This window comes from Atta colombica, unplaced genomic scaffold (assembly GCF_001594045.1).
Source record: "Atta colombica isolate Treedump-2 unplaced genomic scaffold, Acol1.0 scaffold100, whole genome shotgun sequence".
Taxonomy (NCBI): Eukaryota; Metazoa; Arthropoda; class Insecta; order Hymenoptera; family Formicidae; genus Atta; species Atta colombica.
Window position 1 is genome coordinate 805,730 of NW_017259185.1, and position 8,621 is coordinate 814,350.

General features: G+C 34.4%; 2 protein-coding genes across 6 annotated transcripts in view; one reads left to right on the top strand and one right to left on the bottom strand.

Annotated features, from left to right (window-relative positions):
* Positions 1-112: 112 nt before the first annotated feature.
* On the bottom strand, positions 113-1,197 carry LOC108685675. The gene is made up of 2 exons (XM_018190575.1): positions 722-1,197; positions 113-586 (listed from the first exon to the last, which is right to left on the bottom strand). Exons 1-2 carry the CDS (start codon positions 1,106-1,108, stop codon positions 113-115), a joined length of 861 nt encoding a protein of 286 aa, XP_018046064.1. The 5' UTR covers positions 1,109-1,197.
* Positions 1,198-2,764: 1,567 nt separating this feature from the next.
* The window catches only part of LOC108686814 (RNA-binding protein 4.1-like), a 12,277-nt gene continuing 6,420 nt past the window's right edge, over positions 2,765-8,621 (top strand). For 3 of the 5 annotated variants that reach the window (XM_018192305.1, XM_018192298.1, XM_018192328.1), the window contains exons 1-5: positions 2,765-3,055; positions 5,565-5,585; positions 5,971-6,310; positions 7,112-7,426; positions 7,868-8,084. In XM_018192305.1, the coding sequence (XP_018047794.1) occupies positions 3,002-3,055; positions 5,565-5,585; positions 5,971-6,310; positions 7,112-7,426; positions 7,868-8,084 (947 nt within the window). In that variant the 5' untranslated portion in view covers positions 2,765-3,001. The remainder of the gene's footprint in view (positions 3,056-5,564; positions 5,586-5,970; positions 6,311-7,111; positions 7,427-7,867; positions 8,085-8,621) is intronic. The other 2 variants (XM_018192314.1, XM_018192324.1) reach the window with 2 other exon arrangements.

The window sequence follows — 8,621 nt, forward strand, 5'->3', positions numbered from 1 at the left end:
TTATTAGTACATTTAACAAGATTACTTTATTTACAATATCTATATACATAAGTATACAAATTCATATGTACTATAATGCATTTTCATATAGCACATCGATTCTTTGTTACTGTTATATAGCTTTCTGTTCAATATCTGTTAATGATGTACTCGAATGAATACTATTCTCTCGTATAGCTTCAGAACTTTTGTCGCTGACACTGCATGTACTTTCGTTTAAAGAATCTTGACTGAAGCAGATATCTCCAGTTTCTAATTCTATCAAACTGTTGACTTTTGATATTTGACTAAAACTTGTATTTGTCTCAAAGGAAATATCTTCAGAACATTCATTTCTACTCTCTTGACTGCACAGTGAATCGTCCAAGTTCGTATCCTTTGAAAATTGGCTCTCAGATTTATCTAACAAATCAGTATCAACCAGTTTTGAACTAGACAGAGATTTACTCTCAGATCCTTCATCTTTTCTTCTTATATCTTTTGAGTCATCAAATTTTTTGATTAAATCTCTCCAGGGATCTTCCAAAAAGGAATTTACATCTACATATGCCGATATATTCACTTGCCTGTACGCTCCTTTGTAGTCCTAAAAAAAGACAAAACAAAGTAAAGTAACTTGTAGTTTTTACAATTAAATTCTCATTAAATCCTCAAGTACAATATAGAACTTAGAAGAATCTTTATCTTTCAACACTCAAGTCTCCTTAGTCAAGTCGTTTACCTTTCTTATCTGCCCTTGAAACTGTTTAGGAGAATGCTTGTAGGCAGGATTTCTCTTGTTCGATCTTGGCATGGCGTGATAATTACCCCTATAATTGTTATACCATCCACTGCTTGGACTACCGCGTCCACCGGAAGGGCTGTACCGATTAGCTGTATTATACTTGTTGTATCGCGTCAGTGGTGTGCTGACGTTCAGAGGGATAAAATCGATGTCGTGGGACTGCGATTCTGTATTACTTGCGTGGAAACGCGGAATGCTATTACCCTCCACAGGCTGATAACCTCTACCGCATGTATTCTCGTGCGACTTCCAATTGTATGGCGTGTGCCTGGCACCGTACGACCGGCTACCATACGCAGGATTGTTCAACGGTGATCTCCTCATTTTTCCAGAAAAACAAACGCAAATTAATCCCACGATATTACGATACACCCACGTTCACGATGGCTCACGGGTTTCACCACACAATGGATTAATACGACATATATATGTATGTAAAATGTAAACGTAAATAAAATACATTCACATTGAAAAGTCAAGCTCTCCTCTCTCTCTCTCTCTCTCTCTCTCTCTCTTTCTCTTGCGCATGCGCAATGTTGTGACAATGGGCGAGTTCAAATGCTTGTTGAAAGAATGAACATGATTAGTTCTTACCTGAGGATCCAACCAATCATGTTTAATTGCTTGGCGAGTAGCTAGCCTCTTTGTCTAGGGAAATACTACAGTGTATATCTCGTGTACTATAATCAGAAGCATATAAGAGGTTTGTCGCATCGCATACTTCAACACACTCCACATGCTTCAACATGTTCCTACTATAGCTCCAAGTCATTCTACGAGCGCGTGAGTAGGAACTATAGTTGGAGAAAGTAAGAGCATGATGGAACATGTGACGTGAAATGAGAGGCTCCGCATAATAAAAGAAACAGGGAATAAGAATTTCAACCTATCAGAAACTGTGTATTCCACAATACATGATTTCTGATAGGTTAAAATTCTTAGGAATTCCACACAAGGAACAAGGAACAGAGAACAAAGAATAAGAATATTGCACATGCTATGGCGATAGCAATAGTGGAAACAACCAATCAAATTTTAATCTCCATGCACTTTCCTATAATAGCACTGACATATTGGAATAGCCAATCAAATTTTGGTCTCAATTCACTTTCTTACTGCGCATCCTCGGAAATGATACACCTGAGGATCATTATGGATTTTGAAAGAAGATGAAAATTACAAAAACGAGCAAATTTATTAGGTGTTGACCAATAAAATAATCAGTATTCTAGTAAATACGCTCACTTTTATAATTTTCAAGATACAGAATCGATTCCCTGTCTTCTTACATAAGGGGATCAATTACTAATAATTTCATTGGCCAGCATCTAGTAAATTTGCTCACTTTTGTAATTCCACCTTGGGATTCAATTCTGTATCTTAAAACGAGGTGAAAATTATAAAAGTAAAAGAATTTACTAGAATACTGATAATTTCATTGATCAACATCTAGTAAATATAATTTTCCTTGTTTGAAGATACAGAATCGATCCCGAGGTGAAAATTACAAAAGTGAGCAATGATTACTAGATATTGACCAATTAAATTATGAATATTTTAGTGAATTTGTTCATTTTATAATTTTCAATTTTCATCTCATTTCAAGATACAGAATCGATCCCCAGAGGTTTCTCTACTATTTTCCTAGTTTTTCGTATACGTTTCTTTTCAAGGCTACGTTCTAAAACTTCCTTTCTGAGAAAGATTTTACTCTGTATGCTATAGTATACGTTACGTGTACTATATATTTCGAGTAAATTTTCCTCATAGAGGAAGTTTTGAAACGTAACGTTCCAAGAATAGGAACCTTGGATCATCTTTAATAGCCTCTTCGATGCTAATGGTAAAATCTCATAAGATATTTCGCTATATAATGAAAATAAAAATCACGTGGAACCGGAAACGAGGAAAATCCGACAGGATCCAAGAACGAGGCGTATCGCACGGTTGGCAACATTGCTTCGCACAACGAACGTTGACGAACGGTCACGGCTCACGTTAGAGTATCGGCGTCGTCACTCGGTTGCTTTGTATCATTCGGTCAATTTTTTTTTTAACGTGTGAGTTACGATCTGTCGTGATACGGATTCAGTGATCAAGGCTCGTGTGATAACGCTCACGTCGCTCACGTGTACGAGAATCACTCGTACGTCGGTTTAACTGTCGATTTCAGTTTCTTCGTTTTTGCGTTTTTCCCCACCCCTCTCCGGTTTATCGATGGACACGTCTGTCGGTTATCACGCTACTACGGAGACGTCGGCGGCTGGAACGGTAATATCTCATTCCGTATCTCCTTTTCACTTTCCCCATCTCCCGCTTTCTACAGTACAACTGATATGATCACGTTTCTCTCATATTCTTGGTTCTATGAATGCTCGAAGAATCAATAAATTGAACGATCAGCGTCATGGGCAAAGCGAGTGATCGAGGATCGTTCTTACGATAAACGACGATTGGTAGAACTTTTCTTGAAGTGGACTCGACTTCGACCGCCATTTCGCTCATCTGCCTCTCCTTCCATTTCTTCACCGCATTATGACTTGCGATTCGTCTTTTTTGCCTGTTTACTCCCGATATCAGCGAAGCGTCATAGCTATGCGAAAGTAGCTATGAAAAAAAAGAAAAAAAAGTTAATGATTCGGAGTATCGAAATTCAGAGTATCAAGGTGGGAGAGGCAGAAGGGAAAACCCGGCCGCGTATTTTAGGCGGGATCATCTATCGCACGCGTGATGTATCTTACTTTCTGCGATGAATATGAAACTGATATACATACAATTGGAAAGAGGAAGGATGAAAAATATGAAAGATTTATCTAGAATGAATGAGAGTCAAGAATTCTCAAAGGTCTTCGGTCCTTGACGATTATTGGTCTTCTATAGGTAAAAGTAATCGCCATAAAGATGATCATAAGGCGCATTTAGGAAGTCGATCTTGAAAAGAGAGATGAATATTATCTCGAAAATTACAGAAGTAAAAATTCAGGCGTGGATCAGTGAAATTATAATATTCTAGTAATTTGCTCATTTTTGTAATTTTTATTTTGTTCCAAGATACACAGGTGTTCCATTTGGTGATATAAGTCCACGCATTATTGTTCAATCTTTGTTACTCTCTGAGGTCCAGGTTTACAACTCATGATTAACTCTTAACTAAGATTCATTTGTTTCTTATCTCTTTCCAATTCCAAAGAATTGGAAAGAGACAATGAATAAGTTGAACCTCGGTTAAGATTTAACAGTAAGTTGTGGAACTAAGCCTTAATGGTAAAAAAGATAGAATAATTGTGTCGACTTGTATCATTAAGACCCATTTTCATAACTCGTGATAAGCTCTTAATCAAGATTCAATCTATTCCTCATCTCTTTAGTTCCATTCCTCATTTCTTTTCAATTGTTGAAACAAATAAAGAGAGTAAGAATACATAGCTGGATCTAAATGGAAAGTACAATTGATCTCCAGATTCCTATTGCCTGCTTTCTAAAGTATATGTTAGTCTTAGATCTTTTCTTTTTATGCTTGTTTCTATCACAATGTAATTTAATTTTATTCTTTGTTCAATTGATTCATCTTTTTCTAATTCTAAGAATTAGGGTCAATCTTAAGGCCAATTTTAGAATTGGAAAGAGATGAAAAATAAGTTAAACTTTGGTTAAGAGTTAACTGTAAATTATGAAATTGAGTCTAAAAGTGCTAATGTTTTACTTAAGAACTAAGCGAAGAAATTACTATAATAAAAACGAAAAAAAGTGACGAAAAATAAAATATTTTATCAAAATAAAGGATGTACAATCTTGGCCAAAAATATTATAGGCACCATATGAATTATTATTTTAAGTTGTGACTCATAGATTTGTGATATTTTTTGTAAATTATCCTTTGTTTAAAGAATCTTTTAAACTTATGTGTAATGCTGGTAACCAATAGATAATGCATGTAAAAGAATTTTAAATAAATGAGAAAAATATAAATTCCTATAAAATATTTTTAGCCAAATTAATTATTAAAAAATCAAAAAATTTCAGAATCGTATCTTTTTATACAAGAAATATAATATTAATCTAAAAAATTGAAATGATTAATAACTGCTCGGTACTTCCAGGATTAATTTTGACGCGCAACAAGTTTATTCTCCGGATCAAATTGTTGGAATAAAACCTTTCACGTTTCTTGCAATTTACTTCCTCCAGTCCAGTTTTTTGTATGTCGGTTTTTTGCATCTGCTTTATATATCCTGCATTTAAGGTGAATAAGGTGAAGAAATATATAATTAGATGTTGAAGAGAGAGGAAAAAGAGAAAAGATGAATAATATAAAAAGCACTTTGTACTTTTATTTTATGTATTTTTTTGTACTTTTCTCCTCCCCCTCCTCTTTCTTTCTCCAACGTTCTAATTATATGTTTATTTTAAATATAAAAAATATGAGTAAAGTTATAAAAAACAGATCTTTTATATTTCCTAGCTGTCTATTTTTTGTGTTTAAATTTAATATAACGGAAATATTTTTATTTTTATGTAATTTCAATGCATTAATATTGACAAGACACCTATTATTATTGTTATGCAAAAAGTGAAGCAAAAATAATAGATAAATTATTATTCTAAATAATTCTTTTATTATTTGTACCTGAATTATGCCATAATTGCCTGAAAGAATTATTGACATAAACGAATTATTAACATCATACATCAGAATTTTTTAATCTAAAACAAGTTATAAAAAATAAAATGTAAAAATTGTATATACGTATTCATTAACCAATTGAACATTTTGTTTCAGATGGTGTCATCTAATCAGCCGGTAAGAGCATATGAATAACTATATATTTTTTCTAATTAATAACAACTCTGACAAAAGAATATCTTATTGAAGAACAAAAATTAGAATTTAAAAATCTTTATTTATTTTGCTACATGATAACTCATCATCATAATAATATGCTCAAAATATTTTACATTATTATAATGTCATATATTCTGTAAAATTGCATTTCAACACAATTGAGCAATAGCAAATCTCGAACAGACACCATACTTTCTACAAAGGATTTATGGTCGATTTCTGAGATACAAATTTTGTATAATCTTACAGTGTTGCTTTTCTATAACAATGCATTAATGCTTATGATTTTCTTGGTGACCAATACTCGACGCAATAATAATGCGTATGATTTCATATTTCACAGAGGAAAACAAAAATATTTGTTGGCCGGTTGCCGGAAAATTGTCGTAACGATGAGTTACGACAATTGTTCTTGCGCTTTGGTGAGGTGACCGAATGCGATGTGATGAATCGATATGGCTTCGTTCACATGGCACGAGAGGAGGATGCAGCTGCGGCGATCAAGGCACTCCACAATTCCAACTTCAAGGGGGCAACAATCAACGTGGAACAGTCAACTGGAAAGTCACGCGGAGGCGGAGGAGGACGCCGAGATGACAGAAGAGGTGGACCAATGAGAGGTGGTAGGGGGGGACGAGACGGTGGTAGAGACGCTCGTCCTGGACCATACAATGATAGAAGAGGTTGGTATTGTTTGTACCTCAGTTTGTATCATAAATTCCGACAAGACTATTTTCTCATTTAATTTTCTTCAAATATCTACATCGTCCCTGTATATGCATTTGCGCCACACTCTCAATATAGTCGTAATATTCAATATTATTGCCGTAATATTTTCGTTGATGTTTTGCTTTTTTTCGCTGTCCTGTACCAATGAGTGTAAAATAGCAGATTCGTCTCGCTTAAGCCTCCGGAGCCACACTTAAATCTGTAACACAATTACTGAGTGCTTCTCATTTAGTAACACAAATGTCGTTCTATCTTTGTTACTCATTGAATGCTAAAACAGATAAAAAATAATGTTTGTGTTGACTTGTATCATTAAATAGAAAGCACGGGATTGTAAGATTTATTTATGTTAAGTGAAAGGCATTAATTGATTTCAAGAAATCAAAATAATATAAGAAAAGAATGAATATATTTTAATAAGAATAATTGTAGCATAAAAAAATTAAATTGACATTTTTAATAAATAAATTTATAATTGAGTGAGTTTAACATCTATCATTAGCTTCGGAGGCTAAAAACCATCTAGCAAGCCTCTCTAGACTACGTTCAGAATCTTCATGCAAATGCACCCAGGATTCTTGTTTAATATTCGCTGAACAAGGATAAAGTGATAATACTCCGAATTTTTCCTGAACACACCCCTTCGCAACGACAGTAATCATTTGAGAAAATAGTATGTTGGAATAAAAAATGACATTAAAACCTTGACACGATGTACACTAAAAACCAATTCCTTATCTCGGCATGCTTTGCAGTTCTTCCGATCCAACTCGTTGGTTACGATGGATCTGCTGCAGGTGGCGTCGCGACCGGGTACACCGATTACAATCGCGGGGCTGGTGACTTTAGCGGCCGTGGAGCGGACTTTGGTGCCGGCTACGGCGATCGCGGAGCTTATGGTCAGAACGTGGGTGGCGCGGCGATGGGTTACACTTCGACGGCGCCGGGGATGGGCGGTGGATACGGACCAGCTGCAGGTGCTGTGGGAGGATACGGACCAACTGGCGCGGCGGACTATGGGCGAACAGCTGATTATGGTCGCGCCGACTTCGGTGCTAGAACAGACTACGGTAATCATAAGGGTGATGTTTGCAACTTTAAAAGTATGTGATTTTGTCTCAAATAACTAAGTATGTGACTTTGTATTTTGACACAGATGTGGAGTAATTGCGAGTAAATCTTTGTTATGTGAGGTGTAAAATAGAAACGGTATAATCTTAGGTATAATTTTTCATCTTCAAGATGAAAAATTATTATTTATTTGTCTAAAATTATTTGAATTTTACATTGTAATCGTTTTGAAGAATTAAATATAGGTTAAATTATATTTACACGCTCATTGATATTCTTTAGTATCTGTATTTGTCACTTGATACGCATATTTAGTCATTTATTAACTTTATAGTTGACAATATGATTTCTGTGAGACGAAAGGAATCCACAAACTTTTCAAGTGAAAACAAATAAAAAAAATCAATGTAATCGAGAATCTTAATATCTATGTTGTATAGGAGTTGGTGGAGGCATGGCCGGAGATTTTAATCGTGGCGCGCCTGGCCCAGTAGATTATGGTCGTACTGATAATTTCGGTGCCAGTCGCACAGTCGATTATACAGCGAGAAATGATTATGACCGAAGTGCGGCTGGACCGATGAGAAACGGTGGTGCCGTTGCTACTACTGGGTATGGAACTGGGTACACTGATGTGGGATATGATGAAAGCCACTGGTAACGTAGCTTTTCTAATTCTCTTTTGCTCCTTTCTCAACTCTACGAGACTGTAACTCTCGATTCTGTTGCATTTCTAATTCGATGCCGAGTTGTCTCTCAAATCAAAGTAGATTTACAAACAAGTAAATGTTACATGTTTTTAAAGGCCATTCTTTTGTTTATATTGTACAAAACATCGAATTGTAAATACTTATTCTATTTTGATTTGAGAGGATACAACATTAGTCATCTTTCAATTATAAAATTTTTTACATGAGATTTTTTAATATATAATCTTGGAAATTTTATATAATAGTAATTATATTTTATATAATAGTAATTTTATATAATAGTAACTTTATTTTTGTTTATGAGAAATATTTTTTATAATACGATAAATTTTTTATATTATTTATCTTCTTAATAGAAATTCTTTACTTAGATTTAATTAATTTTAGGACTAATTTAAGTACAGTAAAATGTAGATCATTTATTTCGATAATTTATTACGCTTCCAGTTATTAATAAATGCACAATTTAAAAATTCATGATAGA

Excerpts from the sequence above, each read along its gene's own strand:
- LOC108685675 (XM_018190575.1), bottom strand. The coding sequence starts at position 1,108 with ATGAGGAGATCACCGTTGAACAATCCTGCGTATGGTAGCCGGTCGTAC. Across the intron at positions 587-721 it reads TTCAAGGGCAGATAAGAAAG|GACTACAAAGGAGCGTACAG; the intron begins GTAAACGACTTG and ends GTCTTTTTTTAG.